Source organism: Sinocyclocheilus anshuiensis, unplaced genomic scaffold (assembly GCF_001515605.1).
Source record: "Sinocyclocheilus anshuiensis isolate Anshui unplaced genomic scaffold, SAMN03320099.WGS_v1.1 scaffold110, whole genome shotgun sequence".
In the NCBI taxonomy this organism is placed as follows: Eukaryota; Metazoa; Chordata; class Actinopteri; order Cypriniformes; family Cyprinidae; genus Sinocyclocheilus; species Sinocyclocheilus anshuiensis.
This window is the reverse complement of record NW_015544155.1, coordinates 159858-175163: the sequence shown is the minus strand read 5'-3', so window position 1 is coordinate 175163 and position 15306 is coordinate 159858. Positions and strand designations below refer to the sequence as shown.

General features: G+C 36.5%; 2 protein-coding genes across 2 annotated transcripts in view; one reads left to right on the top strand and one right to left on the bottom strand.

Annotated features, from left to right (window-relative positions):
* Positions 1–1547, bottom strand: part of LOC107695377 (T-complex protein 1 subunit epsilon-like) — an 8912-nt gene extending 7365 nt beyond the window's left edge. The window contains exons 1-3 of the mRNA XM_016495261.1: positions 1310–1547; positions 847–907; positions 604–768 (exon numbers count right to left, since the gene is read on the bottom strand). Coding sequence (XP_016350747.1) covers positions 604–768; positions 847–907; positions 1310–1414 — 331 coding nt within the window. The 5' untranslated portion in view covers positions 1415–1547. The remainder of the gene's footprint in view (positions 1–603; positions 769–846; positions 908–1309) is intronic.
* A 312-nt stretch (positions 1548–1859) lies between these two features.
* Positions 1860–15306, top strand: part of LOC107695375 (methionine synthase reductase-like) — a 19876-nt gene continuing 6429 nt past the window's right edge. Inside the window, exons 1-6 of the mRNA XM_016495260.1 lie at positions 1860–2058; positions 2201–2268; positions 2498–2678; positions 7497–7539; positions 8038–8224; positions 8522–8649. Coding sequence (XP_016350746.1) covers positions 1860–2058; positions 2201–2268; positions 2498–2678; positions 7497–7539; positions 8038–8224; positions 8522–8649 — 806 coding nt within the window. The remainder of the gene's footprint in view (positions 2059–2200; positions 2269–2497; positions 2679–7496; positions 7540–8037; positions 8225–8521; positions 8650–15306) is intronic.

Sequence of the window (15306 nt, the reverse complement as noted above, 5' to 3'; positions counted from 1 at the left end):
AAAAAGTGTCTCACACGGCTCCGGGGGGTGAACAAAGGCCTCCTGTAGCGAATCAATGCGTTTTTGTAAGAAAAATGCTTCCGCATTCGTCACTTCTGAGCGGCGCATGCGCAACGCCAACGTCCTACATCATCCGCCCTGAGATGCTTTTGTGTACAACAGTGAGCACAAGCTAGATTAAATTGATTATTACGTTTTAAATATGGTTATTTTTCTTACAAAAACGCATTGATTCGCTACAGGAGGCCTTTGTTCACCCTCCGCAGCCATGTGAGGCACTTTTTATTAAGGATGGACTCTTCTTATTCACTTCTTTTGGACTGATGCACTGCAACACCCGCTGAGTGCCATTAAATAGCTAGAAAGATCAAAGACAATTTTTAAAATAACTCCGACTGGATTCGTCTGAAAGAAGAAAGTCATATACACCTAGGATGACTTGAGGGTGAGTAATTTATGGGCTAATTTTCATTTTTGGGTGAACTAACCCTTTAATAAATAAACATGCAGGGGGGAAAATGTAGTTTTTTATCAAAGCAACTCTGCATCCCATGTGCAATCAGCTGGTTATTATGTTTAGTAAGAAGCAGGGAGAGAACTTACCAACAACACCAGTAGTTCCATCTCCAATTTCATCATCCTGAGACTTGGAGAGTTCTACCATGAGCCTGGCAATCTGATGGTCCACATCCATCATGCTGAGGATCGTTGCACCATCATTAGTCACAGTCACCTCACCATCCTTATCCACCATCATCTTGTCAAGTCCTGTAAACAACAATCATATGCATTAAGAACACAGAAAGGAACGGACTAGCAAGGCTACGTGCAGAATTGAGCACTTACCATTTGGCCCAAGTGATGTTCTCAGGGTGTTTGCAACTGCTTTTGCTGCCATGATGTGAGACTGAAACGTGCAGGTTTAATATGCGTGTCACAAACAACAAACATCTTGACAGGATTCTTGACAAACAATCCGTTAATTAGCGTTAACGCAATACGTTAATTAGTAAAAAAATAAAGTCAAGGCACAGTTACAACTGTCTTATGAATAAAAAATAAAAAAAATCTTTTCATGTCTCCCTGACTGCGCATCATGACTCAACACCGCTAGAGGAAGCACATGGACCATCCGCTGGTTGACATGAAGTGCATTATTGATCACATTAGGCAAATAAAAGAAGACATTCTTTCTATGTCAGACTACAGAAGCATATTGTAATAAATACGTATTTAAAACATGAAACAGACTGTGTCGTTCTGGACGACAGATCAGAGAGCGCATTAGCCCGTTAGCTTTTGTAGTTACCTTCAGCGCTTCCAGGCCAGTCAAGCGAGATTTCTTGTCCTGGTCCTTTATGATGATGAAAGGCCTTCCATATTCATCGAAGGCAAGGGTCCCGAGTGCGGACATTATTAATCTCCACCCCAATGAAATGCACAACTACGTAAAATGATTTTATACTAGAGAGTTTAATCCTCTAGATGTGCACCTCGCCGCGCGGATCTGCCGGCTAGTTCTGGAAGAATCTTGGGGAGGGGCGGAGCAAACCAAGTAGAGTATGTTATAACACCCACGGCATTTTCGGGTAAATTAGATAAACGTTGAGTGATTAATTAAAGAATGATTTAAAACACTTCAGACAATTATTTAGGAATAAAAAACAAAGAAAACCACCTCGTTCTAACAAACTTTTAAACTGAAACATATTAATGGTTTATTCCACTCTCGCGATAACTCCAACACATAACGCGAGTATAGCCACAGATCTATATTCCTTACAGATTGACTAAACATGTAAGATTTGTCCTTGACTAGTATATCTTTTAATTTACAAGTTGTTTATTTCTGCAAGGCCATGTGCGAGTCCAGAGTAGTATGTTACCCGTTTCACCCGTTCATGCTCCTGAAAGCATGCCACTGCCAGTGCGGAATTCAGTATGTTACTCGGTCGGAGAAGCGGTTGGAGCTGGTGTTCACAAAACACCAGTGGGGGGGACCACCCACTACAGTCTCACAAGATCCTGTGGGAATCACTGCCGTTGTTGACACAGTCAGTGACACCAGGAACATTCTCCTCGAGCTGTGCTAGAAAACAGATAAAATAATGTATTCTGTTCACAAGTCAGAGAACTGGATTCAGACTGAACAACCAGAAATGTTGAATAAATACATAGCTGTTTTTTTTTTATTTTACAGCAGCAAAAGTTCCACTTCACATCCCACAGAACGGCTCTTTGCAGTTTATTCTCACCGGGTGCTTGGAGGTAAGGAGCGCTCCAAAAAAAGTAATTCTGTGTTATTAACCTTATTTAATGTGATAGTTGCTGTGCTGTTGAAGTTATGAACCTTTGATTTAGCACTAGCGCTTACTTTATACATTTACTTTATAACAGTGCTTTTGATGTACAGGTGGGGATGATTTATTTAGCTTTCACAGGGCTGAAGTCTGAAGTTCCTGGACAGACACTGTACACTGTTCTCTTGTGCTTTCAGGCATTTGTGCGAGCGTTGGCGGACTTCACTCAGAACGGTTCAGAAAAAAGAAGGGTTTTGGAGTTGTGTAGCAAAGAAGGCTCAGCAGACTACAACAGCTTTGTCAGGGACGCCAATGTATGTTTGCTTGATCTGCTTCGGGCCTTCCCATCCTGCCTTCCTCCACTCAGCCTTCTGTTTGGTCAGTAAACACATAATCTGCTTGGTATTTACTGGAATGGGGATGTTTTCTACATTTCATATCAGCATATGCAGTTTGCATGGTAAATGTGCCTGATGTTTGGAAGCGTTTGCAGAGCTTGTACCACCAGATGGCAGTAAAACAACATCGGATCAGAGGCACAGCTTTGCTTTTTTTCCTTTTAAAGGCAAACTGCTCTTTAACTGCAAGTATAGCCTCTGAATAAATACATTTTAAACTTTGAAACTCGCCAATGCATTATCAGTGGACACAAGGAGAATGATTATAAATTCAGCAAATATAAACTAAAAATTAAGGTTGTCAGTTGATTAAGATAATTAATCATGATTATATCTCATAATTTATTTCATTAAATGTCTTCAGACTCCTTTTAAGGGAAAAAACAATGTAATTACTGGGTTCAACAATTTGATTGGATGACACTCTATTTGTGCATGTCTATGTAAAGACACAAGATTGAGCCCGTTTTCTGCAGCAGTGTTCTTTACTCATCTTGCTCGCACAAAAACCACATATTCTTTTTCAAACCATATAAAAAATCTACACATAATGTGTACTCTAAAAGTTTGAGGTCTGTAACATTTTAAAATGTTTTGAAAGAAGTCTCTTATACTCAACAATGCTTTTGTCTAAACTGTGATACATTTTTTTTAGATTCTATTTTCTACATAATTTATTTCATTAAATGTCTTCAGACTCCTTTTAAGGGAAAAAACAATGTAATTACTGGGTTCAACAATTTGATTGGATGACACTCTATTTGTGCATGTCTATGTAAAGACACAAGATTGAGCCCGTTTTCTGCAGCAGTGTTCTTTACTCATCTTGCTCGCACAAAAACCACATATTCTTTTTCAAACCATATAAAAAATCTACACATAATGTGTACTCTCTAAAAGTTTGAGGTCTGTAACATTTTAAAATGTTTTGAAAGAAGTCTCTTATACTCAACAGGGCTTTTGTCTAAACTGTGATACATTTTTTTTAGATTCTATTTTCTACGATGGTGTTTTAGTGCCATGTAAATAAAAAAATAATAACAAGATTGTGAGAATAAAGTCGTAATATTTTGAGAATGAAGTCAAAATTACGAGAATGAAGTCGTAGCAATACGAGATAAAAATGATAATATTTTGGCCTGGCAACTGATTTGAATATATGTATATGAATATTCTACCACCTACTCTGCAAAAAAACATCTTCACATGTATTTAATTAAAAACAGCAATAAAACATTGTAAATGTTGAAGTGTAAGTAAGTTTTATTGTTGTCTTTTCTGAGGTAAATGACGTTAAGTGATTTGCAAGCTGTTTTATGCATGGTATAATAAATGATTGGAAATAATATTTCACATCTTCAAATCCACTCATTATTTGTAACGCGCAGCCACCCAGTAATCGCAATAAGCTTTGTTGCTTTTAATATAACAGCTCAGCTTTCAAATTGTGTCAGTTTTATCACGAAATACAAATTATAAATGTGTTTTTCCTCTTTATTGCAAGTTATAACATGATATAAACGCGAAGGAACATCAGAAGGCATGAAAAAACAGATTGATCACATGGCACTTAAACTGAGGCGAATACAGCGATCTGTCACGCCACATTAAAGAGCGCGAAAAACACATTATTGTTAGACATATTGTTTGTAAAACTGACAGAATTTGAAAGCTGAGACTTTGTTTTATAATAAAAGTACCAAAAGCACAAATGTATTGCTATTATTGGCTGGCTGACACACTACAAATAATGAATGCATTCGAAGACGTAAATTATTATTTCCAAGCATACTGTCCCTGTGAGTATGTGGCACATGGTATGATTTCTGCTAATAATCCCACATATATTCATATCAGTTGCCAGGCCACTGGAATTTCTCCCGGTGCTCCCAATCCGGCCTATTTGCATGCACAATGTAGACTATAGGCTACTCTCAAAATATTATAACTTAATCTCGTAATTGCTACGACTTTATTCTCAAATTGCTGCGACTTTATTCTCGTAATTGACTTTATTCTCAAAATATTACGACTTTATTCTCATAATTTTTACTTTATTCTCAAAATATTACGACTTTATTCTCGTAATCTTATTTTTTTATTTACGTGGCACTAAAACGCCGTCGTACATAAAAAAAGAAAAAAAAAGAAAAAAAGAGTTAGCCTATAAAGTCAGAATTGCTTATAGATATATAAACTAGCAATTCTGACTCTTTTTTTTTTCCCCTCGCAATTATGAGTTTATGCCCCACAATTCTGACATTCTTTCTGAGAATTGTGAGATAAAAACTCACAATTGCCAGTTATACAGTCCAGTTTTGATGGAAAAAAGACTGGCAATTTTCTTACAACTGCGAGTTTATAACGCACAATTCTGAGAAAAAAAATCACAATTGCGAGGTTATATCACGCAATTCTGAGAAAAAAGTCTGAATTCTGAGATGTAAACTTGCAGTTGCAAGAAAAAAGTCAGAATTGTGAGAAGTCGCAATTACCTTTTTTTATTTTTATTTAGTGGCAGAAACGCGGTGCAATATAAGTGATCAGTTTAATGCATTCTTTCTGAAGTAAAAAACTTCAACCCAAACTTTTCAATGGTAGTATAAGTTTTGCACACTAAATAAGAAATCACTGTACAATGTAATTAGCCTTGAGAACATAAAGTGGATATTTTGTTATAATAAACCTTATTTATTCCTTCACGCGATATTTGGTGGATATGTTGTACAGTAAGCCTCTGCTGTGAAATGCAATAAATTCTCCATCAAGGTGAGAAATATGCATCACCTTGATTTTGGGGAACAGCTGGTATAGCTAAAATTATTAATGCATACCATGCTTTAGATATAGAGAACTGCAAGGTAGTCATAATGCAGTGACCCTCGCTGATTTATGCGAATGTGGCCTGTGGATTCTTGCATTGGATGCGTGTACATGTAAAGTTTTAATCTGTGTGAATATTACTGCGATTTTGGCAAATTAAGGATTAACACATGTTTCTCCATGCATGGCACAAGTCGACAGAGATGCTGGTTCAGCAGCGTTTGACAGCACATTCATTTTATTCCTAAAATCACTCTGCACTGGTGTGTTGTGGCAGAACATCACTGTCATCAGTTAAACAGTTTCCCTTCTGATTTTTTTAGGCTTTCCCGACATTAAAGAGCAGTGTTTTCCCACCAAAACACCATGATGCATTTGTTTGCACTCACCAGGGGCTGTAATTGCAACAGCTGCTCACCATATTGAATGTTTGATTGTAATGAATTGATAATATTGAGGACCTTCAGCATCCGCATATGGTGAGCTTGAAATGAACATTTCAAATTGATTCATCATTTCAGCGAATTGGAGAAAATTATATGCCATTTGCTGACAGATGAAGGAGAGTTTTAAACATTTTGTTTGAGCTAAGAAACAACTACTTCTGTGTTTTTAACAAGGAGCATTATATTAAGTGAAAAAACATCTTGAATTTCATTGGAAGCCATACAATGGTACAGTATAAGGTCCTTAGATAGTGATGCACTGAAATAAATATTATTGGATGAAAGCAAAATCAAAAAGCTTTTGTTGGAAATTAATAATCAAATTTGAATAACATACATTTTATAAATTATAATATTTTTGTGATTACAGTATGTGTTACTCCTTCACAACTAGTATCACTACAAAAGTAGAAAACGGAATCAAAAGGTGGCAGAAGCTTTTCTGTCTTCCCACATGAGAAATTATTTTTTGCATTAAATACCCTCCGGGCCTCTATGTAAGCACAGGAAAACCCTCTTTATTAATGTGTCAATAACCAAGAGCATGATTTCTTCTGTGGTTAAGGAATTTAAGGCACAACTAGGAAACTCTAATGCAGAGTCAAAGTGAGTTTTGACTGCAGTATGCTTCCAGAGTCTTCATCGAGTCTTTTCTGTCTATATTATCCATCATCATTTGCATTTACATCAAAATTAATTAAACCTGTATCATTTCACATGCATGCCTCTTTTCTGCATGTTGAAGATTATGATGTTGGATGGTAAATCGTTTCTGTTCACATTTTTCTCTTTTTGGCACTTTCAGACAAATATTTTAAGTTGGTGAAATTTCAGTTAATCCTTATCTGTAATAGTGAGCTATAAGTTTTTTGTGTGTGTGTGTATATAATTGTTTTCTATTTTAATATATTTTTATGTGTAATGTATTTCTGTGGTGACAAAGCCATTACTCCATTCTTCAGTGTAACATGATCTTTCAGAAATCATTCTAATTTAATTGAAATACAATTTTTTGTAACATAAATATCTTTACTTTATTTTTTGATAAATTTTATGCTTGCTTGCTGAATAAAAGTATTTATTCTTTCTAAGAATAGATAAGAATTATTTATTCTATAAGTTTGATCCCAAACTTTGTATTATGATGTGTATATATAAAAAATTGAATATTGATATTCATATATTGATATATATATATTGATATATTATAATATTCAATATATTGATATTGGCCTAGCCAATATTTCGGTCTGGCTCCTAACATTCTTAAAACATTCTCCTTTGGAAAATCTACTAAACCTTTCATGATTATATATACTGTACTTGCTTAACATTAAGGCTGTCCTAAAAAGGCAATGAACATTTTGTTGTGAATTGAGCTATTCTGAGAAATTGGCCCTCATCAACTCAAGAGGGTTGGGTAACATCCAGAGGGCGGATGCCCTGAAAGAGTAACTCAAGACATGGTCGAATAGCCTCAAGTTCACAATGCCATCTTCATCTCTGATCTCTCCTCTGCTTCATTACAGAACATTTGCCAAAGCTTCAGCCCAGAGCCTATTCTGCTGCCAGGTAAGAGACCTTGTTTGAAACACCTGCGCTTTATATTTGGCCTCACAAATTAAAGCAGAGACATATCCAGATTTAGGTTGTTATTTCTGTCTCTATCCTCCTTTGATGTTGTGAGGTTTATTATAGACAGACATGAATTGGGTGTGTCATTTACTCTTGCTTTATGATGGTCCATTTGCTGTGATCAAAGTCAAACACTGGATGCAAAGGATGTCCTTTCAGAACCGCCTGCCACTTTCATTTGTTTTCTGCCTGTCTCCCTCGGCTTGTAAGTGGTCTGGCATCTACACTAATGTCTTATGTTTAGTACACTGATGCTGGTAGAATACACAGAAACATTAGGGCTCTGAAATATTAAAGTCTGGTCAGCAGGGGTCCCCAAGGCCCAATAGAGGCAGGCCATTAAGAGAGGGATAATGAGGTCCACCGGCTTGCTCATGTTCAGGGTTGGTTCTGGATTGTTAGCACTTAGTCTCTTATTTTTATCTCGTTCCTCAGCTCCAGCCTTCAGCACCCTGGGAAAGTTCATTTCGTGTTCAATGTTGTGGAGTTCCCTGCACGTCCCGAGCATCTGGCGAGGACGGGGTTGTGCACGGGCTGGCTGGCTGATCACGTCTCCTCAATCTTGCGGCCCCTTGGGACGGTACCGGCTTCAGAGCATCTAGGCACATCAGCCCTGCCGAAGGTTAGCACTATAGCCATTACACATTAGCACACAGTTGCTGGGAGGATTTGGACTGAATTGGGTTGTTTGATTGAGGTAAAAGCTGGACAGAAATGAACTATGGAGAAAGTGGACTAATCCTTGCAGCAGAATAGAACAACAACAACAACAACAACTTAAAAGCTTTTGGTTTAGATGCTATCTAAAAAATGTATGGAACTGGGTTTGTTATAGTTAAATAGATGTTGTGTGTGGGATTACACAATTTACGAATCCCATCACTGCTTAGAACTGATTGGATCTAAATGTCACCTCCAGGTACATGTCAGGCCTCGTCCCAGCAGCACCTTCCACTTACCAGCCGACCCGTCTATTCCTGTAGTGATGGTGGGTCCTGGGACAGGTGTGGCCCCCTTCATTGGATTTCTTGAACAAAGGAACATTGAGTAGGGATATTTCACCCTTTTCTGATGATGTTGATACTGTATAATATTATAATAATAATATAATATTTATAATAATATTATTTTATTTTAGCTTTCACGAAAGTTCAGGCAGTATCGTGCAGTGTGATATGATATACAATATTTTTGTGCAGATATCAAAATTCTGGCTGATAAAAATAAGCTGTAATGGTTAAGTTTTCAATATTATAAAAAAACAAACTTTGTTAAAAAAATAAAAACACACTAAATGACAGTACATAATCAAACAAGACATAAATAAGCCAAAAAGGTATAAATATGATATTGACTTATACTGATAAAAAAAAAACAACAATGAAAAAATGTAAAAACTCTGATATTGGCAGATAGCTGATATAGTGCTATTATATCTTGTGACCATATATAAACCTATATATATTCATACTTTTATTTAATGATGCATGAAATTAAACAAAAGTGGCATTTAAGATTTACATTATTACAAAAAAATAGAATAAATTCTGTTCATTTGAACTTTCTATTCATCAAAGAATCCTGTAAAAATACCACGGTTTCCACAAAATTATTAAGCAGCACAACTATTTTCAACATTGATAATAATAAGAAATTATTCTCGAGCAGCAAGTCATCATATTAGAATGATTTCTGAAGAATCATGTGACACTGAAGACTGGAGTAATGATGCTGAAAATTCATGTTATTCATATTGTAATATTTATTTTTTTATCAGTATTTTTGCACATTTTGTCACAAACACGGCTGTCAGTACAAAAATCATAGTTATTATTTGCAGAACGACTCCACACTTCATAGAGCAGTAAGTCTGAACGGCCTTTTATCATGCATCTTCAAAAAAACCAAAAAAAACACAGGTTTTAAAAGCGGAAGAAAGTTTATTGAATCTCATGTGTAAAAGTACCATAAAAACATCTCTAGGGTGATGAGGATAAATCTGAAGAGGTCGACGGAAGAAGAGAAAGTGTAAATGTGCTATTGACCTGCTCCCTGCCATATTATCTGTGAAGCCTAATAGTGTTTCCGAAGACCCTGGTGTTAAAATGAAGAAGGGCATTAATTCAGGATCTGGTTGTAAAGGTGTCTTGTGGAGGCCTGTCATCTCTGCATGTGTGATTTATACTCGGTGCCAGGGGCCTGTGAAGAGTGACACGCCAGGATTACATATGAATGAAGCCCGTCTGCCCTGGTGCAGGGTTGTAATGCCTGCTGTGTGTGTACACGAATAGTTTGTAAGTGGCACAAGGGCCACAGGTAATCACAGGGGCTAGTGTCCGAGCCGAACGCGGCTGATGAATGTTTCAGACATGTCTGGGGGACAGTGAGAGTGGGATGAGACATTAATGATGAATGACAAAAGTTGTCCTCAAACATCACATCACCTTCCAAACCCGTCAAGGTTGAGGCAGTCATGCAGCACAGCATGTTTGGTTTAGCTCCAGGCCATGGATCAATAACAGATGGGTTTCTTTTATTGTTTTTGTGCACTAATTATATGGTTTTGCAACTAGATTTTCTATCTATCTATCTATCTATCTATCTTAGTATTCTTATTATTAGTAGTAGTAGTTGTAGTATTTTTCTTTATAGTAATACAAATTGCATTATTATTAATAATAATAATAATAATATTACTTTATTTTCATATAATTTCCTACTTTTCAATTATTATTTATCATAGTTTCGCTAAACTGTCCTTTAACAGTAAGAAAAAAGTATCACAATTGTAACAAGTTGCCTGCTCATTTGTATACAATGATATGACAGCAATTTACACATTTCCATTCTCAAGTACAAAAGCATTTTCTTGGACACAATCATCCACAATTGTGAAAGAATTCAAGACAGATTAGTCATGGAGATGAGGTTTATGCCAATGTGTGCTGTTGAATTTTGTTTCCATGCGGTTCTTAACTTGAGATTCTCCTTAATGCCAGCCTTCAATTAAAGATAATGATTACCATTCTGTCAGCAGCACATTGTTTGTGTCACAAAGCTCAGCGTTTCTTCTTTAGGAGCAAACAGCATGGGATGCTTCGATTTCCTCATCTGTAAATCAATGACAGCAGGCAGACAGCCGGAAATGTATTGTGCTGTGGAAAAAGTAGGAGACTGGGTAAGAATCTCATAAAAGGTCAAAGCCAATTCATCTGTTTGCAGGCTGCCAGTGAGCTTTAGGCAGAAAGGACTTGATGCTTCTATAGAATTAACTAACAAAACTATAAGACTGCCTTCAAAACAAAAGCCAAATTAAAAGTAGCATTCTGCTGGGTTGTTTATAGTACAGCAGTGCTCATTAATCAGATTAACGATCGATCAATCAACAAATTAAACTCACTCATACTACCAAAAATTTCTGAAACGTCATTCCAATTTGACAAATAATCAATTTTCTTGTCCCTAATAATCAACATTATGCAGGGGAAGCTGTAATGAACTGCAGCAGTGCTAAACTGCTCACTGCATCATATATTTAACAAAAAGAACTATCAATGTATGAGTCAAACTCGCTAAGACTGCCGACAGTTTCTTTTCCACGTGTAATTTTTTTATATCCATGTTTGTGGTTACAGTAAAATCATATAAAACTGAAATCAAATTCTGTCCTGTCTTGGCTGCTCTCGTGATGGTGACGTGTGAGCTCCTCTGACATAGTCTTCACTTCTATTGGTTGTCACTCATGAAATTCGTGGTTCATTTGCATAAAATGAAACATTTCGTCACTTCGTCGAGTGACCCGCTTCGCACTCCTACATTCTGTCGTCAGCGGTCATTGTCGCTTGTGTTGCCGGAAGTCGCCAGCTCTCCACTGAAAATTAATGGGATCATGTTGCTTTGTTGCTGCGCGTCGCTGTCTGTATGAATGAGGCTTCTGAATACATTAGCAGTTGTTTAGCAATGCTCTGCCAACCAAACCAAGATCACTGTAGCAACCTCATAGCAATGCACTAAATATGATTCAGAACACCTTGGTGAATGTTTAAATGTGCTCTGGCAACCACCCAAAGCACCCTAGTATCATGAAGTTCACTCACATGCTCTGTAGAAAATTGTATAAAACTGTTTAATTTTGTTCTCTATAAAACTGTTAAATGCAGCATAAACTGCTTTTGCGCATCCATTTCTTTGTTCACACAGTGTGTGCTGTTCACAGGTGAGAAATTGTTATTCTGAGCGACTACAATAAGCTCTTAGGTCACCGTATGTCCCTTGCTCTCAAAATGCAGTGAATACTCTCAGAGGAAGGTGAAGAGGAGGATTACATAGTGTAGTGATTTATAAAGGTGAATGTTCAGAGTAGGCCACTGACTCGCTTTCATTCTTCATATGAAAAGGTACCATCTATTGTGTTAGCTCCTATTCTACCCAGCTGCAGGCTGTCATTTTTTTGGGGATGCGGCGCTGTCGCAGTACAGTTGATTTGTATTCAGGATGGGATCTGGTCTGCATGGTGTTACAAAATGGAATCCAGGTTTTTCATATTGGTACCGGCCCCTCTGGGGCAGCATAAAGCCCCACTAAAGCTAGTTTATTGAAGCCCATTTCCAGATTGGATATTGAACTCCCAGATGCTAATGGCTCTGCTGTGGACCCTCTGTTTGTTCAAATGCCAAACTCCGTTGAGCCAAGCTCTGAGCAGATGGGCGTGACCAAAAGAAGCATCCAAAATGTTAACGCTGTCTCGCAAAATATCATTTCCTGCAGAGATGGACAGCGGGGAAATGGATGTGACAGGCTGTGTTTGGTTATGTGTATTATTTAAATTCTCATCAAGATGATGCATAAAGTAATTACTCTCAATGAAAAAAAACATTTCCTATGTATTCGCGGTTTCATTTACCCTTTAATCAGTGGCTGTAATTGTTTGTGTAACACTGAGAAAGTGTTTTAGGAAATCCAGAAAGTAGAGTGTTTATTTCAGAGGCTGTATAAGGGGGTGGAGACGAACCACTCACAGAAAAATGAATGAGAGAAATCATTAATGCTCAATTTGGCATCTGTTGGAATTGAAGGGTCGTTGCCAGTTGCCTTTGGTAGTTTATTTACTCTAGAATGTGTATATACAGTAGCTGGACTGTTTTTTTTTTAATTTGAGTTGTTTGTGATATCATTTTTGTCAGATTTCATTGCTGATTTCATGTGGAAAGTTTTGCCACAAAGTAAATAATTAGGGCTGGGCGATATGGCCAAAAAAATGATCACGATAATTTTTTTCATATCAGTCGATATCGATAATTATCACAATAAATGTCAAATCTTTATTTCTTTCAAGTTTAAAGCCAGATTTTTGCTCCAAAGTGAAAGTTGTAGAAACCAGACCATTAATAAATATCTAAATAGAAAAATGAATTTCTTAGTTTCTACATGTTCTAATGTGATATTGTTTCAAATCAAGAAACAGGTTTGGGGTTGCCTGATAATATTAATAATAATAATATCACTTTTTTTGCCTCTTAGAAATGCACATTTGATAGTAGCTTGAGTTAGGATGCAGACGTAAATATTTGTTCATTATCAAAATCAGTAACATCTGTAAAAATTGTAGCAACCTCAGTTTTATATGGTTACATTTATTCTGACATTTATTTTTTTAATTAAGCATTGGTCTCCCATAGTAGCATACATTTAAATCATGATAAACACAGTTAAAACCACACATATAGCACCTCAATACTGTGGTAAAAATATAACTATATGGTTTTTAAGTAGCCTATTTGTATGAAAAACAGTAGTCTAAAAATATTCAGTATAAATGCACACATGCTATAGCTTAATCACAAATACATACAATTATATATCATTACTCCTGTAATAAAATTTAAGGTGAATATCCCACATTTCTGCCACAATACCATGGTGCAGTGAGTGTTACAGTAAATCCATGGTAAATGATAGCGACGTGTAGATTGAAAAGCCTTCTGACTGTCTCGTTGCACACAGTGTTTCTCATGTTTGGCTTTAAACTAGTTTAAATCACAGAGTAATTTGTGTTCATCGCTCTATTCGCGCTTCAAACTGGATCTCACAGCACTGTTTAGTGCTCGCGTGACCGAGTAAACGCATCTGCTCTAGTGAGCTCGTGTGGCGCGATTCAAATGAGTCGCGCTGTTTCGTTCCGCTTTTGGCGCATAAACATTATATCGAACATTTATCGAATTATTCATACCGTTTTTACCGAGGAAAATTATATCGCGATAATTACCGTTATCGAATTATCGCCCAGCCCTATAAATAATAATAATAAATCTAAAGTAATAAATTAGCAAATGTGAGCAAGGCACAGTTGTGAGGTATAAAGTCCAAATTGTGAAAAATAGTCACAGTTGTACAGTATATTACAACAATTTTGAGGAATAATTGTAACTGTGGGGTATAAAGTCGTGATTTTGAGAGAGTCGTAATTGTGAGGTATAAGGTCACGATTCTAAGAAACTGGCAATTGTGGGGTATAAAGTCTGAATAGTGAGGTCTAAAGTTGCAATTTTGAGAAATTGAGAATTGTGCAGTATAATGTCATAAATTTGTTTAGTTGCAACTGTGGGGCACAAAGTCATGATTTGTTTTGGTAGTTTATTTAGCTGGACTGTGTAATTTGACCTATGTTTATGATATAATTTTGTCAGATTTATTATTTATTGATTTTTGTGTGGATGTCAATTTGTGGATGTTGATTTTTGTGCCACAGAGTATAAAAAAATTAAAAGTAATAATTTAGCAGTTGTGAAAAATAGTTGCAGTTGTTAGGTATAAAGTCTAAATTGTGAGAAATCGTAACAACTGTGAAGTATAAAGTCATGATTTTAAGGAACAGTCACAAATGTGCAGTATATTGTGACGATTTGAGGAATTCTTGAACTGTTACGTATAAAGTCACGATTTTGAGAAACAGTGCTGGTTGTGGGGTATAAATTCTCTATTGTGAGAAATAGTCTCAACTGTTAAGTATAAAGTCATGATTTTTAGAAATAGTCGCTATTGTGAGGTATAAAATCTCAACTGTGAAATAGTCACAACTGTTATGCATAAAGTTGGGATTTTGAGAAATATTTGCAAATGTGAGATATAAAGTCGCAGTAGTAGTCGCAAATTTGAGAAATAGTGGGTTTTATTTTGGTCTTTCGGTATTCAAATACAGAAGTGAGCATTTTGTTTTGCTTGTCAGTTGTTCACTGCATGCGATGGGCCACTGAAGCATGGACCTGAAATGAAAAAGAACAGATTGTAGATGTTTGAAGAGAAGCTCTGTTTTGTTTTCCTGTGGTCATCTCGTCCACACTGTGGCTCATTGGTATTCTAATCGCAATTAAAACCATACGTTCAGCAGATGTCTGAAACTCGGCTCACTGCAGTTTTGAGTGATATCAGCATGATGGAGGGCATCTCACCCTCAAAGTCCTTCGGGTGTTTCTACATTCCACTTCTATTAATGCTCTTGAAATTTTTAGACTGCGTGTTCTATTTCTGAATGCTTCATTTAGGTTGGCCGAGATGGCTAAAGGAGTAAACGCAGTGGAGTTTGCTTCTGGCCTGTGTAATGCATCTCTAACAGATCTCTTCCTCTATTATCGTGTCATAGTAAAGATGCAGTAGTAAAGAGTAGACGGTGTGCTGCCCTTTTTTTTTTTTTTTTTTCATTGTTTA